Source organism: Centroberyx gerrardi, chromosome 1 (assembly GCF_048128805.1).
Source record: "Centroberyx gerrardi isolate f3 chromosome 1, fCenGer3.hap1.cur.20231027, whole genome shotgun sequence".
In the NCBI taxonomy this organism is placed as follows: Eukaryota; Metazoa; Chordata; class Actinopteri; order Beryciformes; family Berycidae; genus Centroberyx; species Centroberyx gerrardi.
The window spans coordinates 4,255,132-4,273,355 of record NC_135997.1 but is presented as its reverse complement, the minus strand read 5'-3'; the positions used below and the strand labels follow the sequence as shown (position 1 = coordinate 4,273,355).

At 38.4% G+C, this 18,224-nt stretch overlaps 1 protein-coding gene across 1 annotated transcript; it reads right to left on the bottom strand.

Moving 5' to 3' along the window:
- Positions 1 to 6,846: 6,846 nt before the first annotated feature.
- LOC139923273 (uncharacterized) lies at positions 6,847 to 17,059 on the bottom strand. The gene is made up of 13 exons (XM_071914008.2): positions 16,903 to 17,059; positions 15,821 to 16,011; positions 14,142 to 14,306; positions 13,727 to 13,865; positions 12,305 to 13,091; positions 12,051 to 12,195; positions 11,266 to 11,409; positions 10,882 to 10,940; positions 9,332 to 9,519; positions 8,793 to 9,187; positions 8,573 to 8,669; positions 7,473 to 7,653; positions 6,847 to 7,235 (listed from the first exon to the last, which is right to left on the bottom strand). Exons 1-13 carry the CDS (start codon positions 17,041 to 17,043, stop codon positions 7,099 to 7,101), a joined length of 2,769 nt encoding a protein of 922 aa, XP_071770109.2. The 5' UTR covers positions 17,044 to 17,059; the 3' UTR covers positions 6,847 to 7,098.
- Between the last annotated feature and the right edge of the window lie 1,165 nt (positions 17,060 to 18,224).

Sequence of the window (18,224 nt, the reverse complement as noted above, 5' to 3'; positions counted from 1 at the left end):
TAGGACCTTCAATGAAATATGAATATGAATATATTATTTCTTAGGTAATTGTGTATTGCTGCGATGAGGTCAGTCAAATGGTATTAATAATAATATCACGCCTTCCAATTATGACCGGCTTTTCTACTTTCTGTCTTTTATTCTCTCTTCATAGCTCAAGTGTTGTAGTCATGATACGGGTATGTTTCTTTTTGTGTTTGTTTTTCTTTCGTTCTTACAGGGAAGCCAAGCATCAGTAACAGGTGCTATTTTTATGATGAACAAGCTCGTCGGTGTTGAGCAGAAGTTGGCAGTAGCTGTCAAAAAGGCCGACTCTTGGGAAAATCTGTGCCAAGGGTTGATTCTTGTCGCAATAACTGGACTGGCAGGGTCATGACTGATTATACTTTCACCTTCGTTTCACCGGTCTGATTCAGAATACTTTCGTTTCGCAGTGATGTTTCTGGAAGTGCAAAAGGCCAGCAGTATACCCAGAGCTCATCCACTGTGTTTAGCTAAGGTGAGGAAAACAGTAGTCAGTTGAAAGAAAAAGTAAAGTCTATAGCAAACTGTAGTGTTTTTGAAGTGTTTTCTTTTTTTATTCATTTATTTATTTTTTATTCTCTTTTTATTGAGGGTTTTACATTATTTGGACAGAAACAGGCGAGCAGAAAAAAGAACACAATTTAAATAGACATTACCTGCACTCACACCTGCCTGCCAATTCCCACACCCCCAAGCATGTTCCCAGTCTCATGCTCCCACATCCTCGCCCTCACCCCCCCTACACATGGACTGGCATAAATGATTGAAGAATAGTACAGATAATGGAAATTAATGACATACTAAAAAGTAATACAGAAGGAAATTAACAAGACATACATTAGAGTAGACCTGTTAACACTATATATATATATCCTAGAGTTGCATGCACCTTGATGCATACTAGAACACACATGTAGGCCACACGTGAAAATAACCAAATCAAGTGTTTTCAAGTGTCTAAATTTAACTCTAATGTCAGTTTTGGACCCTTTGTGATTACAAATTACCGCAAAATTGACAATATGAGTGATTCCATCAACCTAAAATTTGTTACAGCAAATACAGTACAGTGTCTAGTCCAGGTTCACTGGTGGCAGTGTCATTGAGCTTGCTCTGTAGTGACTACATTCCAATCATCTAAGCCTCTAACACACACACACACACACACACACACACAGTTTTTAAAGAATTATATAAATAAATAAATAAGTAAATAAATAAAGTCTGACCTATTTGTTAAAACATCGCAGTAGTGACCATATGTGTCTTTCCATTAATGGTTTAATGAGCAAATTTTGGGCTTAACTTTGGATTTTCTGTCTCACGACGGTGACTCACTAGTCAGCGGGGTACATCGCATCGCCATGGTAACTTATAGGCTACACAGCTAACACGTTCAGGGTATTGGATCCACATGTATAAAAAGCCCGCCTCCTCATCAGCTCTCTGGAGAAATCCTGGAGGATCCTGTTGGCTTTTTTTTAATAATTCCATTTACAAAACGCAACATGACTGCATTCAAATGAATGAGAAGTAATAAAAAGAACTGTACAGGGGGAAATTAATGAATTAACAGATAGTAAGAAGCACTGCAGAAGGCTGCATGTTTAGTGCTGGAATTCTTTCATTTGATTCCGGACAGTGATTGACACAATGGACGACACCCATTCCCACCCACTCAATGTGACTCAATGTGACTCAATGTGACTTAATGTGACTCAATGTGACTTAATGTGACCACACAGCATTGTTTCAATTAAAAGTATGAACACTGTGCCTTAATGACAGGCAGAAATAAGCCTGTTTACTTACACATTTACACTATCTATCACTATCAGCAGCAATATTTATTTTTTGTATTGCTCATATTTATTCATTATAGTAGAGAGAAGAACACAAATGTTAGTAATCGATTTTTTCCCATACTTCCCACTTTTACAGTCTGTAATTGTCTGCAGCATATGTTTAGATAATCCCACAATTATTTGAGTGTATTGCTTTTATTGTTTGATTAATTTATTATTGTTTGTGGATTCTGATGGAGAGGCACCAAACAGCTGAAAACCCCGTCAATACAACTCAACATCAAAACTCATAAATAAAAATCTAAAGGTGACATATTATATGAAATGTTATTTTTTGTTCTTTAGATAGAGGAAAAACATCCAAATTAATGTATTTTGAGAGAACATAGCACAACAAAATTATGCAGGATGTCAAAGGGGAGTGAGCAGGCTTTTTGTTGACTGTAGGCTCATATCATGTCGTCCCTCTCTCTCTCACGGTCTTTCCTGTCTTGTTCTACTGTGACCGATCTAATAAAGGCAAAAGTGAAAAAAAAAATAATAATTCTATCTTAAAACTGTCATCTATCAAATCTCTACATGCATAAATTGAGTCCTGCCTCATGACAGACTACAAGTTATACGCTGCATCTTTTTTGCTTTACTATTTACCGGAAATTATGTTTTGTATTTGGCCTTCACACTTTGGGCCTTTCAATGGAGATGAATGTGGGGCAAAGTAAATATGTGTGCACTTTGGCACGTAGTGTGACCGGGCCTTTATCTTAAATCAGCTGCTCTGGGTCTGTCCATGTTGCATATGATTGGCTACTTGTTACAAACCCCGCCCCTTTCGTGTGAACATGCTCACAGTAGGATTGAAAACTCCTGGGTTGACAGAGCCTGTTGATAACCAGCTTCGTGAGACCAGTTCTGTGGGATCGCCATTGTGTGAAGCCAGTTATCACAGAGATAACCTGACTATGTTGAACTCGCATGCTTTGTGAGACAGGCCTATATACTTTCCTTCAGTTGATCTAGTGGTTTTGGTTTTATAGTGCTGCCGTCGCCTGAAAACCTCATAAGGTGATTGGTGAGTTTCATGTTTTAACATAAATTGAAGGATTACATTGTCCTCTTTAGGTTGAGAAAATTCTCTGACCTCTTGGGCTGATGAAACCCTTTGAAACCCCATTGGATCATGTCAAAAATTGTCAAACAGCTAAAAACAAGGCTGTTTTTCTTGAAGTTGACAGCTACTATAGGTTAGTAAGGTAAATTGATTTATTAAAAATAAAAATGGATCTGTATTCAGAGATGGGATATGAAAGTAGAATATCCTATTCAAAAATCAAAAATAATTTAAACACAAAACAAATCCTAGTTCAGGGCTCTGCCATTGTACTAGGGAACTGATGAGTGTGGCGGGTAAGAGCACTAAAGTCAAGTGAGTCTATTTAAGTCCAAGTCCAAGTCAAGAGCAAGACTAAAGAGGTCAAGACCAAACAGAGCAACATGTGCGTAAGTTTAGCCTTGATTAAGAACACAGTGAGCTCCACTTAAATGGACTAATTGTAGGAATTTGTCATGAAATCCAGGACAAAGAGATTTAAATGAAACGTTTCAGGTGAACAAACTGTCTTTGTACTGTGCGGAATGCACATTCACAATAAATGAATCTCAGTTAGTAAATCCAATGCTAAATCTACAAGGAAGTAACTGCACTGGGCACATACCAGTGTGAATCAAGTCTTCCAGCTTGTCAGTGATTTGATATCCTGTCGCATGCAAAGCTGTGGGAACTTGACCATGTGATTATTTAGACAAAGGCCGGGTGAGGCCACGTTATGGTCCATTTCACCTGCATGTTTAAGAAAAAACTTTCACATTTAGCAATAATGCACATGCATATACAAATTTGCATCTAGCTCATACTCCATTTTGTAGTCTTTATTTATGTGGTGCCTTTTCAAAAGGAACGTGGGTAGATCAGTAGGTAATAGGTAGAAGACGTGACATAGCATTTGCAGGAACCACAGTTAGTTGTTGTTATATAACTTATGTAGCTGCTATCTCAGAGTAGAAGGAATCTAAGACTGATAAAGTGATCCACTCCTTTGGTTCATTCAGAGAACAGAGGGATGTGACAGGCTGACAGAAATGGAAATAATGAAGTAATTTATAAAGTTTATTAAATTGCATGTTTGTTTTTTTTCATCAAAGTCACCCTAAAACCTTTGCATATTAAATTTGTAATGTTTTAAATAGCTTTTAAACTCTGATCCTAAAGTCTGTTGCACTTCAACTGTCTCAGTGGTACAATGAAAATTCATCCACATTTAGTCTTCATTATGATGATACAATGATTCTATGAGGATTATGAGCATTTAGTTAAAGAGGATTGTAGAGTTTACACCAGACCACAAACCCAAGTCTGATGAATAAATGAATGAGTAGACATTTCTTCTGAAATCCGTGGCACTTCTGGCAACTCTTGTTATCTTGCTTATAGACATTTCTTATTAGTAGACATTCTTTGTCATCTAAAGACAAGTTTCAGTGAAGAACACTGATTAATATATGCTTAATACACATACATCTGCAAAGATTTGGCACATGCTGGTATCAAACAATCAGAATGCCAGTGGTTAGGCTTGAATGCAGACATTTCAGTTTGTGCAGGCTGTGATGAAAGTTGAAAGAATTAAATTTCAGCATTAAATCTGAGAATTGCATTGAAGTGGTCTTCACTTTTAATATATAAAAGGCACACCTGCCATGATCTGCCCCTCTCAGCTCTAGCCCTTGGGTCTGTCATGGTCTGCCCCTGTCTGCCCCTGTGTCCTGGTCACCACTCCTTTCACTCCCCAGTCCTGCCATCCTCCTGCCAGCCACTAGATGCCCTTGGACTTTCTTCCCTTCTGTGCTCCTTCCCTCCACACCTGCCCTGCATCACCCTCGTTTGCCCTGTTGCCATGTTCCCCCTTCACCAGCCTGCCTTCTTCCTATCAGCTCCTGGACTAATTTTCCCTCCTGCCAGCTGTTCCTCATTTTCCCGTTAGTGTGTGTGTGTTTAAGTAGTCTGTGTTTCCCTGGAGTGGTGTCAGTTCGTCTGTTGTGTTTTCCCAAGTTACCTGCTTCGTCTTCTGTGTTCCCTGTGTTCCATGTGAATATCTTCTTGCCTTGTTGCCGGCCAGGTTTGGTTTTTGTCTTCCTTTGTTTGCCAGCCTGTTTCGGATTTTGCTTTTTGGACTTCCTGTTTTGTACACTGCCTAAGTTCATCGATTAAAACCTTTTGCTTTAGCTAAGTTCCCTCTCTGCTGGTTTCTGCACTTGGGTCCAGTCTCCAAGTAACTCCCTGACAACACCTGCATATAAGGGTATATTTACTAGTTTGGAACTCATAGCAGTATTGCAGTTTTTTTTTCATTCAAATGTAAAAGCTCAGCCTTCATTCTAAGAGTTCACAAAGTCAGTGTCCCATTCATTGTCAGTGGAACAGACAGTAATTTGTCATTATCCTAAAGTAGAAAAATGAATCTTGACCTTTCCCTCCCACAATCTTTCCTCACTTTCTTCTTCACAAATCCACATTTATCTCTCACAAAAATCACACACATTCCACTTGACTCTAAAGGAATGAGTGGCTCAATAAAAGCCTTCAGTCCTTTTGGGGTATCATGCTGTTTTATAAAATCTCAGACACAACAGGAATATTTGAAAAATATAAAAAACAGTTTAATTGTTCACAGACATGATAGATCTCTCTATATCTTTATCTTAGCATATAATCCTTTTCCTTTTCAATTACAACAAAAATATCCCAACATAACATACATTTTATGTTGACATTTAAAGACAACAACAATTGACTGACATGACTAAATAAAATGTTTAAGGGGAGGCGCCACAGGTGAATACGGCAAAATAATTGAACAGTATTTTCTTAAAAAAGCAATTATAGTGGGAAAATTTGTAAATTTAAATTAGTTTTTTGTCAGAGTGCAGATTCCTTCAATCTGACTAAACTACTAAATGGTTAGTAATTGTAAGAAAGATTTGTCCAAATTTAGTTTTTTTGATGAATTATCTACAAAACACTATGTATGTCATGGAAATTTACAATTTTTAACTATTTTTTCATGTTCATAAAAAGTAAATGACAAAAGATACTAAAGAAAGCTTCTGTAAATTACCAGCTATTTTTGTTAAAAAACACCATGCAAAATTTGGTACTTAAGTTGTTAAGTGTTTTGGATAGAAGGAGTACATCATTTTGAGAAAATGGTCACTAAGTTGCTAGAAGTTAAAATAAAATTAATTATCTTTTTATAATTGTATTTGATTAGTTTTGTACAATTTATGAAACTATAGTTGTTATAGAAGCAAAATATGACAATATCTCAAAGTTGACCAATTCAGCCAAAATCACCATTTTCACCTGTGGTGCCTCGCCTTAACAAGAAAAACCTGCACCTGCGTACGTGATGCTCATGGTGCTCAGTAGAGCTCGTGTTGACAGCCCACTTCTCAGCTGAGTGACTGGCTGACAAAGTTATACACTGTATTATTATTATATGTGAAAATCAAATATCACCTGCAGTGGTGGAAAGAGTACTAGAATGTCCTACTCAAGTAGAAGCATTTTGCTGATATTTTACTTAAGTAGACGTACTGGTGTAAAAATCTACTTAAGTTAAAGTAAAAAGTAGCTTATTTAAAATGTTAGAATAAACCTTAATGAGTTATTTTTTTAGAAAAGAGAACATTGTTACATGTGATCTTTTCCATGCAACTCTAAAAGGATGAGAGGACAGAGAGAATTTACAAAATAAAGTGCACAAACAAAGTAAAAACAGATTACTCTTCTCTACTTTGCTGACTGACAGTTCACTGTGAATGGCTCCACAATTTGACAGTTTATGTCTAATTTCTGACGCTAATGGAGAGCTACAAAATGTATACTCTGTAATGGATGTGATTTAAAATGCAGTGAAGTACAGTACTTCAGTAAAAACATACTTAGGTAAAAAAATACTACTACTATACACAAAATACTCAAAGAAGTACAAGTACACAAAAAAGCTGCTCAATTACAGTAAAGTATACAGAGTAAATGTAATTAGTTACTTCCACCCTTGATCACCTGTCATTCTCACATGACACGAGGCTTAATAATCACCATGTCTGCCCTTGAAGAGATAATATAAAAATATAACTGTGTACTCAAATCAACCTATGGTCCCTCCCACCTGAATGATCTGACTGGGTAAAAATGGCTTTCCGGTCCTCAGTCTGAGTCAGAGGTTGGCAGGGGTTGGTATTTAGCTTTGGACCTCCTGGACCGGTAGACCACCACTCCACACACCAGGAGGCAGCCGACAATGAACATTAGGTTCATGCTCAGATTCAGGCTTGGACCAGAGGCTAAACATTAAATAGAAACAAAAAAACAAACAAAACAAATCAAAAAGAAATAAAACAAAGGGAAATACGTTAGAGACTTAGTTCTAGTTCCCAAGAAGACAAACACTGAAAGGTTTCTAGCGGCATGGTCGGCATATAACTTAGAGACAGTGAGAGAGGCTTGTGCCGCTGTGGTAAGAATTTTCCATGAATTACACTGGCACAATCAGGTGTGTGTGTGTGTATAAATATATTTACCTTGGCTGTCAGAGGTCTTAAACAGGCGCATAGGTCCCTGGGAAATGGAGTGCCTGGCAGTCTCGGCGATAGCTTCCCTTTTGCGGCGCTGGTTCCCTGAGTTGGACCTGATGCATCCCTGAGTGCACCTGGTCCCAGGAACCCCAGTCTCACACAGGATGACTGAGCAGGTGATGTAGACCTACGGACACAGTGGGCTGAAGTCACTCCCTCCTCAGATTACCTGGGCACAGCTGGGGACATGCTGTGATGGCCCATCACTTTAAAGAAAAGTGACTACACCGATTGAGTTTGGCCCATTGGTCAACGCTTTAGCATACAGTATGTTAAATAATCGTAGGCAATTAGCATTATCTAAAGTATGAAGATAGACATTTTAGCGATCCAAAGTTGGTAGTGGTTTTTATTCTTTTATAGATTTGTTTCTTGCATTTTCACCTTTATTCGACAGGTGAAAGTATAGAGAGACAGGAAAGATTGGGAGAGAGAGGGAGATGGATGAAATGCGACAAAGGTCCTGGGCCGGATTCGAACACAGAAAATCGCACTTACATGGTACGCGCCTTAGACCACTGAGCCAGCAGGCAGCCCATTTGTTTTTATTCTATGGCCTGTAGATTAAAAACTAAGTACTGAAGTCCATTACGATCAACAGCACAACACACTTAGCTTTCTAGCTAACTTCACTCCCTGTGTAAACAACAAAAATTACACTCAGTCTCAAAGGAAAAGAGATTTTCTGGCATTGAAAGTAGTTCCAAAGAGTGCTTTCTTTTTTGTCTATTTTACCAATTCCCTAAGCCTGGCAGGTTTAGACTCATCATTAAAATTAACTAACCATCCAGCCTTAAAGCTGCAACAAGTTCTCATTTTCTCACTTTTAGGATAATGCTAGTACCGTATGATTACTTAGCATATGGTATGCTAAAGCGTTAGCATGCGACAGAACTATCTACTGGACTCACAGAGATGATTTTGTTGCCTGTCTTCTCATCACATAATGGGTAAGGTGACAATTAAGTCGGTGCGGTCCTTCAACTAAACCAAAAGTACATTTACACCTTGCTCTGTATACAAAATGTTGGTATGTTTCACTTTACCTCCTCATGAGCACCAATGAATTCAAAAGCCTCCATTCCAAATCTGAATTGAGACTTGGAGCCGGGGTAAATTTGCACTGTGGTGTCCCTCACACACCTGTAATAATGCAGTAATAATGGTTTAGAAATAGTATTCCTCAAAACCATGTTGAACATGATATATGTTAATATTGTAGCACATGCAGAAGTGAAGAATTGCTTCATCACTGCGTACACCTACCCATTTTCAATGATAGTGTAGGTAATGCGAGAGTTTGGGTTGTCATAGGGAGTTGCCTTGCAGGACTCCACAAACAGCTCTGTGTTGGGGATGGAGGTAGTTGACTCAATCTCCATGAAGATCATCTGTTTCAGGTACACCTCCACTGGGTAAGTGCTGGCCTCCTTCTGTTTCCTGAACCTCTTGCTCTCAAAGAATTCAAACTGAAAGCTGAAAGCACCAAAGCCTCTCTCTGTAAAGGCATATGGGTTTTTGTGTCTGAATCCCAGCGTCAGGTTGGCCCGTTTGGGATAGACACATGAAAAGGCGATCTCAACATCATGTTGCCTGGAAATAATTTCAGTTGGGTCAGCAGATGTGATCTCATTCTTGAAGACAAGGTTGTCTTCATCTTCCTAAAAGTGAAAGAGAATAAAATAGACGTTGATGTTAGGAACACACCATAAAAACTCTCATGGTTATCAGAGAAATACTGGTGTGTTCAACCCTATCATTATTATGTTGATATTTTTGACACATTTTGGCTTAGTGTGCTGTACCTCCAGTGTGGTCCCACAGGTGTTCAGCGACATGATGGCGACCAGGTGGGTGCTGTTGGAGTGTGTTGTCAGGTTGCAGGCAGGATCGTTGAAGTCTTTCAGGTGTAAGTTGTCCTCGTTGCGTCTGATGAGATAGGACTTCTCCACTTCCACTGTCATCGTGGTTTCATTGCAGTGTACAATGGTCTCTGAATAGTAAGAGACACAGTACATAACACTTATTTGTGTTCCATGGTAATGATGTGTGAACAGAGGTGAAGACTTTAGGCATGTGTCTTGGACTCAAGTGTGACGCACAACATAATGGTGATGACTTGAAATTTGATTGATTAAGACAAAGAAATTGCTTGCACAAAGTGTATCTTGCCATCTTGCTGATTGTGGGACAGACTCTGCAGGTCCCACATGTCAACAGTTTGCTTACTTCAGCTAAAGGAAAGGAATGGCAATCTCCGTTTTGGGAAAAGAGTATACTTCCAGCACTGGAAATACAATTTGGGATTTACAGACACTATTTTGTTCTCCTTAAGAGAAAGTACATTCTGCACTCCTATCCCTGTCAGGCAAACTGCTTACATTATATAATGACCAGTTCTTCTCATTGAGGGCCATGCAGGGGTGATGAAATTGGGCGCAGATCTCTTCTTAAGGGGACTCTAGCAGGAAAATGGACACTAGGTCTTTTGGGTGTTTTGGGGGGTTTTTTCTCACAAATTTGGAGAAGATTCAGATTGGGCCAACCTAGAACTGGTAACATCCATAGAAAACATCAATGTGCGATGAGGATGCGCTGCTGGGAGTGGATGCATTTTCACCTGATCTTAGGTTATAATGTTATAATCTTGTGCCCTTGGAGCTGGTTCAGGCTGCGTTGGAAAGAATGCATCCAGAGGCACTGACCATAATCTTAGTGACTCCTTGCTGGTTTCCAAAGATAATTGATTCTTGCATGGGGAGTTGTGGGAGCTCCCGTTACAGAAAAAACCTGTTGACTCAGGTCAAGCCAGAACATTGGAATCTGTCAACAAACTAAAATGACTACAGATTTACCCACTAATGTCACTGACGTTATCAATGTGTGATGGTACGTTCATAACACTAACCACTGCATTAGTGTACTAACTGAAAGGGAACAGGAAGGTGCATAAGTAACCCAGGCTCCCTGTTGACAGGGAATTAATCCACTGACAGAAGGTCTCTCGGTATAGGAGAAAAGTTGGGAATTCCCCTGATGTAATCAGCATTTGCTCATCAGGAGTAATTGTAAAAATATTGCAGAGTCAGTGAAAGCACACCTCCTGTACGACTACACGAGGCACTAGTTCTCAGCCTTCAAGACACTTTGGGTTACAGACTTGTGACTTGTGATCTATAAGAACAATATCCAATAGTCAAAACAATACTTTTGAGCATTTGACATTTGACATTTGACACTGAGCCCCATAATATCAAACAAATCACATAATACAAACAGTGCAATCTGTTCAAGAGTACAAGATTTGTGTTCAACATGAAAAATTAGATTTAACTTAAGTTTGAAGTATACTAACCATGGTGTCCAACATCAGCAGTGACACAACGCAGCTCTGAATGATAGATTCTGTAGTGTCTGGAATAGAACATTAAAGCTGGTAAATTATTCAGTTTAGCTGCCCTGTATGTAGTCTATAATGTCAGCTATGTGGAAATCAACAGTCTCACATTTCAATACTTCAAAAAATGATTCCATCTGGGTTTAGGTGGGCAGAGTTCAAATTATATAAATTATTCACCAAGGAGCTGTTCACATGAAAATGTGATGGAAGTGGAAGTCAGATACGAATCTCCACTCCATGTTGTATTGAACATTTTTACATATTGGTTTTCTAATTTATCACCTAGTCCATCTGGTTTATGAGGTTTAGAATGAAGTGGATGGTTTATTTAAAGCTCACCTATCTCTTGCCTCAGAAACAAAGCAGATGGGAAAATGGTCATTCACTTCATCATCCGTTGGTGTCCATTTTATGGTATATTCTTCTGTGGAGGTCTTCTGCTTTGAAATGCCCTTTGGTCCAGTGATAATTAGGTCATAGATCCTACAAGGGGAACAATGTTTTCATAAACTTGCCCAAAAGAACAATATTCAGTAGCCAAACCGCATTATTAACGTATTATTCACAAATTATTGGTTATAATGTACATTTGTAATGAAACACTGGGAAATGATACGTGATATATATCTTATATGCAAAAATAAAATTTTTACATAGCTTTGTTGAATACTCAATTCTGATTGGCCAAGGAGCACATTCTGTTATTTCAGAATAACAAACTGCTGTTTCACATCTCATTGTATCACTGTGCACTCAAGAAGTCTGGTCGATTTTGTTAATTTTGAATCAAATTAACTTAAAGTTCTTGTACCAAAAATATATTACTCCTTGCTTACTGCAAGATCCTGCAGAACTACTTTTTTGGTGGAGGCTTGTACATTTCTTTAGCTTGTAATAAAATAATTTAAAATCAGTATTTTGTGACAAATGATTAACTTTGGTAAGTAGCCGTGAAATAAGTGGGATAATGTTCAGTAAGCCGGTCATTATTACAAAATAAGTCCCGACACGGTGACTCAAGACCCTGATGCAAAGTGTAGGCTCAGCGTACATTATCCCTTACAAACACAATAAACACTTGACTGCAAAATTATATATGTGATTTTAATATGAAATTTCCTTACGTGGCATGTTGTGCTGTGGATCTGACTTTGATTTCGAGTGTGTTGTTGACAAAGGCAGGAAGATTTACTCCATTACTTGGAGTCGGAGACAGGAAAATGGGGAAATAATCACCATCGAGACATGAAGGGGCATAGTGTGAGTCAACTGAAAGTCAAATGAGAAGAAAGAGACACTGAGTTAGAAATGTATCAAAATAAATGCTAAAATGTAAATCAGTGTGGTAAATATCAATAAAAGAAAATTGTTGTCGAACCATGAACAGAGAACTGCAGAGGAAGCTTGCTTAAAGGCGCAATTGATGAACGGTAGGGCATAGTGGTAGATGGAGGCAGGGTTGTTGTTGGTTCGGTTGTAGTCGTTGGTGAGGCTGTGGTCGTTGTTGGTGGGAATGTGGTCGTTGTTGGTGGGGCTGTGGTCGTTGTTGGTGAGGCTGTGGTCGTTGTTGGTGGGGCTGTGGTCGTTGTTGGTGGGGCTGTGGTCGTTGTTGGTGGGAATGTGGTCGTTGTTGGTGGGGCTGTGGTCGTTGTTGGTGGGAATGTGGTTGTTGTTGGTGGGGCTGTGGTCGTTGTTGGTGAGGCTGTGGTCGTTGTTGGTGGGAATGTGGTCGTTGTTGGTGGGGCTGTGGTCGTTGTTGGTGGGAATGTGGTCCTTGTTGGTGGGCCTGTGGTCGTTGTTGGTGCGAATGTGGTCGTTGGTGGGAATGTGGTCGTTGTTGGTGCGAATGTGGTCGTTGTTGGTGCGAATGTGGTCGTTGTTGGTGGGAATGTGGTCGTTGTTGGTGGGGCTGTGGTCGTTGATGCGACTGTGGTTGTCGTTGGTGCAGCTGTGGTTGTTGTTGCGGCTGTAGTGGTGCTTGATGAAAATGACGGTGTGATAGTGATGGCACGTTTATTCCTTCCTACTGAAAGGGGATTCTTTGAGGTGTAGGATCCATCAGAGTAGGAGACAGTGATGTGTTTTCTGGGGAAGTCCTCCACTACTAGCTCAAATGCATGGATTCCAGTTTGACTACTGGGGGAATATGATAGGGAGCAGGAATTCTGACAAAAAACAGGAAGATTATTTTTGACACACACTTTACAAAGGTTGCAATAGCTGATATGTTGTGCCATATTGGCATCTTCATCATTCATTTCTTTTTGTTGACTTTTCATACAACTTGAACTGACTGAAAATTTGGGGCAAAATTACTGATGATATGCTTCATCAGTAATGAAACATCATCAGATATGCTTGAATCACTATTGTGTTATATCAGGGATCAACAGAGAGCAACAAAACAGAAATGTATTTATACGAAAGTGTTGCAGATTATAAAACTTCTGCCACAATACACTTATAAACTTAAAGTAGCTTAGAAGTGAGAACATTATCAATACTTAATTTCTCCAGCAAACAATCTACATCATTTTGAACAGATTAACAGATGTGTGAATTGGAGTTAGGGAAAATTGTAACTGTCTATTCATCACTTTCTCATATTTAATATGACCAGACATGAATGGCAATGGGAACAAAATCTATACAAGGCTCTTTGCAAACCCATCTGTGAAAAGGACATTATAAACAAATCTGAATCTGGATTTGAGTAAGTTGTGCGAACTAACAAAATTATACTTACATTTACTTATTTTCAAAGTGAAGAATTTGGGTAACTCAAATTCCAAGATCTTACCTGATCTAGAGAGAAACCCTCAGGTTGGTAGCACAGACCGCACTCAGCTGCACTGGATGCTGCATACCTGCATCTGACCCGATCACCATCAGGGTCGAAAACTGTCATATTGATTGCCCGCGGACAGTTACGGGTGATTCTGTGAAGTGGGAATCAACTGAATCAGCATTTTTGCTGGCACAGACAGGAGTTAAAGTAGAAGTTTATGACCAGCGGGACTCTGCACAGACATTGTGGGGACAAGGGCTAAAAAAACACATTCCAGGAGGGCATAACATGAGTCACAGGACAAAGCACCCTGTCTGTGTGTGGCAACTAAACTTAATCATTCCTTTATTTGTTACATCTCAAACTATGTATTTTAGATAACACTGCAATGCAGCAACCCAAAACAGGAAATGACATTGGTCATTACCGAAGAACAGGTGACATGGCTGTGATGGGAGATTTGTTGGATTCACGAGTATCAGATCGGGTTCCCAGGTCCACATGTGCCGTCATTCTCCAACCAGCCCGGGAGCTTCTGGAGTTTGCTATCCAGTATCCCTGGCCATAGTAATAATTAGTGTAGGAGGGATATCTGTTGGAGAAACATTTGTATGATAAGGACAATGTTACGATATTTTTAACATTATTTAAGAGGAATTCTATTTGAGGATATGGTTATTTGTACTGACAGTAAGTGAACAAGGCTGTGAAAGGCTGTGAACGTGATGATAAGAAAGGAATGGACAGAGACGGATTGAATCCATTTGAAAGAAAGGGTATGTTTACTGTGCAGTAGATAAGTCAATGTAGTGCATCTCAGTTCCTATAATTAAATCAACAACAAATGAAGCAATGATTATCCTGATCATTAATAATGATCATTAATCTTACCAAGGACCACATCTAGTAAATGTGTCAATGAAAAAACTCTGATCAGCAGTAAATGAGTATTTATTAGCCAAATCTTGTAACATTTCACAAGATCAGGCCAGTTATCATAACCATTACTCCCAGAATAATATGTAACACAATTATCACTCTAAATAAATGTGTCTCTGCAGCTGGCTCCTTTCTGAGTGGTTTGTTCTGGGGGTTATTTGTTTCTCCAATGCTACTTTCATAAACTGATTGGCATTTCATTATGCCTTGGCACATTTTACTGCATTTTGCACCTGTTTCCTTTTTGGTGGACTAATATCCATTGGGTGTTTATTTGGAGGAAGCCTTGCCTCCCTATGCCTTCCTCTATCTACGCGTGTCTCTGTTAAAGCCTCTGCTTTGTTACTTTCAGATTACAATTCTTCTCCTTGATGAAGACGGATTTGAATTTCAAATTCAAATGGATCCTTGTAAAATGTCCTAGCTCACTCTGTCTATTTTCCTAAGATTGTCTATTTCAAAACAAAGCTTCAATTTGCTCATGAAAGAAACAAATCAAACAAAATGTACCAGTTAACATACAAACAACAACAACCATAAGAAGGAGAAGGAGGAAGAGAAACAGAAATAAAGATAAGCATTATATAGCAACTTCCTTGTTCAATTCAAGGCTCAATTTAAGATAGAGCAAACAACTGTAACTAGTAACTTCCTGTAACTAGTAAGGACTTCCTGGACAGGTAGCATTTGAATCAAAGTGCACAGAAGGAACAACACTCTACACTGGACTTGTCATCTAAAGTCTTATTAAATACTTAATGAGTATCAGCAGAAGACTATTCAGACCTTTGCATCATTTTATGATGCGAAGGGACCAAAAGTCTAAAGGTAATTAGTCTTTTCGTATCAAGGCTCTTATTTAATGGAATAGACAACCTGGGGAGTTTGCAGTCAGCATCATTTTTTACATCGCCTCTTGAAAACCCATTTATGCAGACATGCTTTTATCTAATGTTATATATTAGAGTAACTTCTATTTATGTTGCCTTTATGTTCCTTGTTTCGGTTGATATGCAATGCTTACTGTACTTGAGTTTTATTATTGACAATTTTTTAAGATGCATAATGCAAATGTTTATGATTGGCTGCTGTTGCTGTATGAAAGCAATAGGTACTTTTTCCTCTCTTCTTTTGAACTCAGCAATGATCTCACCAATAATTTCTCACCTGATCTCAAAAGGTCGGTTGCTTTGAAGCTTTCTACTCATAACCACCTCATACTGGCACCAGTTGAAGCCATAGGAATTCCTGGCAATGGTTGCAGTGGTACTGCTGGTCTGAGTCCCACAGTTTCCACTGGAACAAGTGAAGCCATTCTGGTAGCAGTAGTAATGGGTTTGCTTGTTGCGAAGCTCCACCTGCAAAGACATCAGGGGGATTACAAATGGAGTATGAAGCCTCTGTCTTTTGCAGGGCAGAATTTTGCTTGTTCTCATCAACATTCACCTTTTTATACACGAGAGTCAAAACACATGGTTCTCTGTCAGTGAGTTGAGCATGGCAGTAACACTGTCAGGGTGAGGAGTTTGATCCTGCTAAAAATATAATAAAGTGCTCTGGTCCACCAGATTATTAAGATTACTCCCTATTAGATCTGAAGCTTGCTCGTGTGTATGTCCAAAGAGGGTCATTTTGTCAAGAATGAAGTAATGAAGAATGTAATTTTGAAGGCATTTAATAACTTTGCACATGTAAAAACATAATAACTTGCACAATTAATTTTCCCTTTAAAGTTCACACTCACATACATTGTTACATTCACACATGCAAAAAGTTATATAATTATGATTTATGCATTTTATGTCTTGACAGGAAATAATCAAACCATTGATCAGCATTTTTGCTGTTATTGATAGCCATGTTTGATGCTCATTTTGTGCTGATTGAATATTGCCTTAGGCTTCCAGTGTATCTGTGAATTAACTTAAGAAAAAACTCAAAATATAAAAATAAACATGTAAAAACACAGTTGAATGAAAAATGAAGATTGCTGCCAATCAGATTAGATAAAAATGTTGTTATAAAGGCATTTCACCTTGGCTCAACACAAAAACATGAGAAATTACTCAAAGATCTGAATATTAAAAGCATTATTGTGTCTCTGATGAAAGCCACATTCTTTTCTTCCTCTTCAGATGAGCTATGGCATTGTCAAGCAAAGTCCTTTAAGTGTGCAAGGATGAGGCAGCATCTATGCTCTTACTAGTAAAAATTCACCTGCCACTGCCTAAAGTTTAACTTGAACTTACCTCGTATGTCCCATCTGAATTCTGGCCTTTTGGGGTGAAGGTCACTGATCCCCCATAGTACACATAATTATTTCGGTAACGCCATGCAGACACACTGGAGACCAGAACCAGCAGCTGCAGCAGCAGTGTGACAGAAGCCATGGTCCTGTGAGTTCTGTCTCCCTATATCTGTCCCTTAAACAGAGCTTCTTATAAAGGCTAGTACAAGGAAATGAGTTGACATGGGTTAAAAATCTTGATAATTTACCGATAGACTGTGGTGTGACAGGTTTTACCGGTCCACATGTCCAAATGCATATTTGCAGGAAAGCAGGAAAGCAACATTTTTTTGCACCTCTGACTCATACTCTCAAACACAAGGGGCTTTTATCACAAAGTTTTTACAATATAGTAGTTCATCAGCATGATTGTCACCTGCTAATACCTTAAGTTACTGAACAAATTTATCAGCACCATTGTCACTTACTCATACTTGAAGTTATGAATCATGTGCAGTTTGCCAGTGATTTGAAAGCCATTCTAAGACACTATACCTCATCAGGATCAAATTATTGCTCATATGAGAGAAGATGACAATATCTGCAGCTGAGTACAATAAAAGTTGAATTGCAATTAAAGTAATAAGGAGTAGAAAGAGCATTAAAACATCCTCCTCAAGAAGCACTGTTACCTTAAGTATAAGTAAAATTACAGGTGTAAGTATCTACTTAAGTAAAAGTAAAAAGTATCTCATTTAAAAGTAAAAAGTATTTCGATTAAAATGTACATTTGAAGATAACATTGTTAGCTGTGATCTTTTCCATGTAATTCTAAAAGGATGAGAGGACAGAGTTCAAACAGTATTCTTTTAATTGGAAAAATTAGATATTACAAAATAAAGTGCACAAAGTAAATCCTGATTACTCTTCTTTGCTGAGTTATTGTTCACTGTGAATGGCTCCACAGTTGGACAATTTATGTTGGATATGATTTAAAATAGTAGTGAAGTACAATACTTCCGCAAAAATGTATTTAACTATAAGTGAAATTACTGACTTTAATACTCAAAAACTACTCAATAATGTGAGTAAATAGTTACTTCCAGTTTTGGTATTTAGTGTATCTGAGCAGACTGTGCACAAGTAAAACAATAGAAAAATAAAATTTAGCGGATTCTATCTTTGAAGACATAACAGTATCAAAACAATACTGAAAAGCAAACAACAGTGAAAAATGCAAAGTGGAGTATACTGAACAACCACAACTTCACAGTTCTTGTTGGAGTGAGTTGTGCATCAAGCTTCTCCATAATCAAACAATTTGTAGAAGAGATACTTAATGTC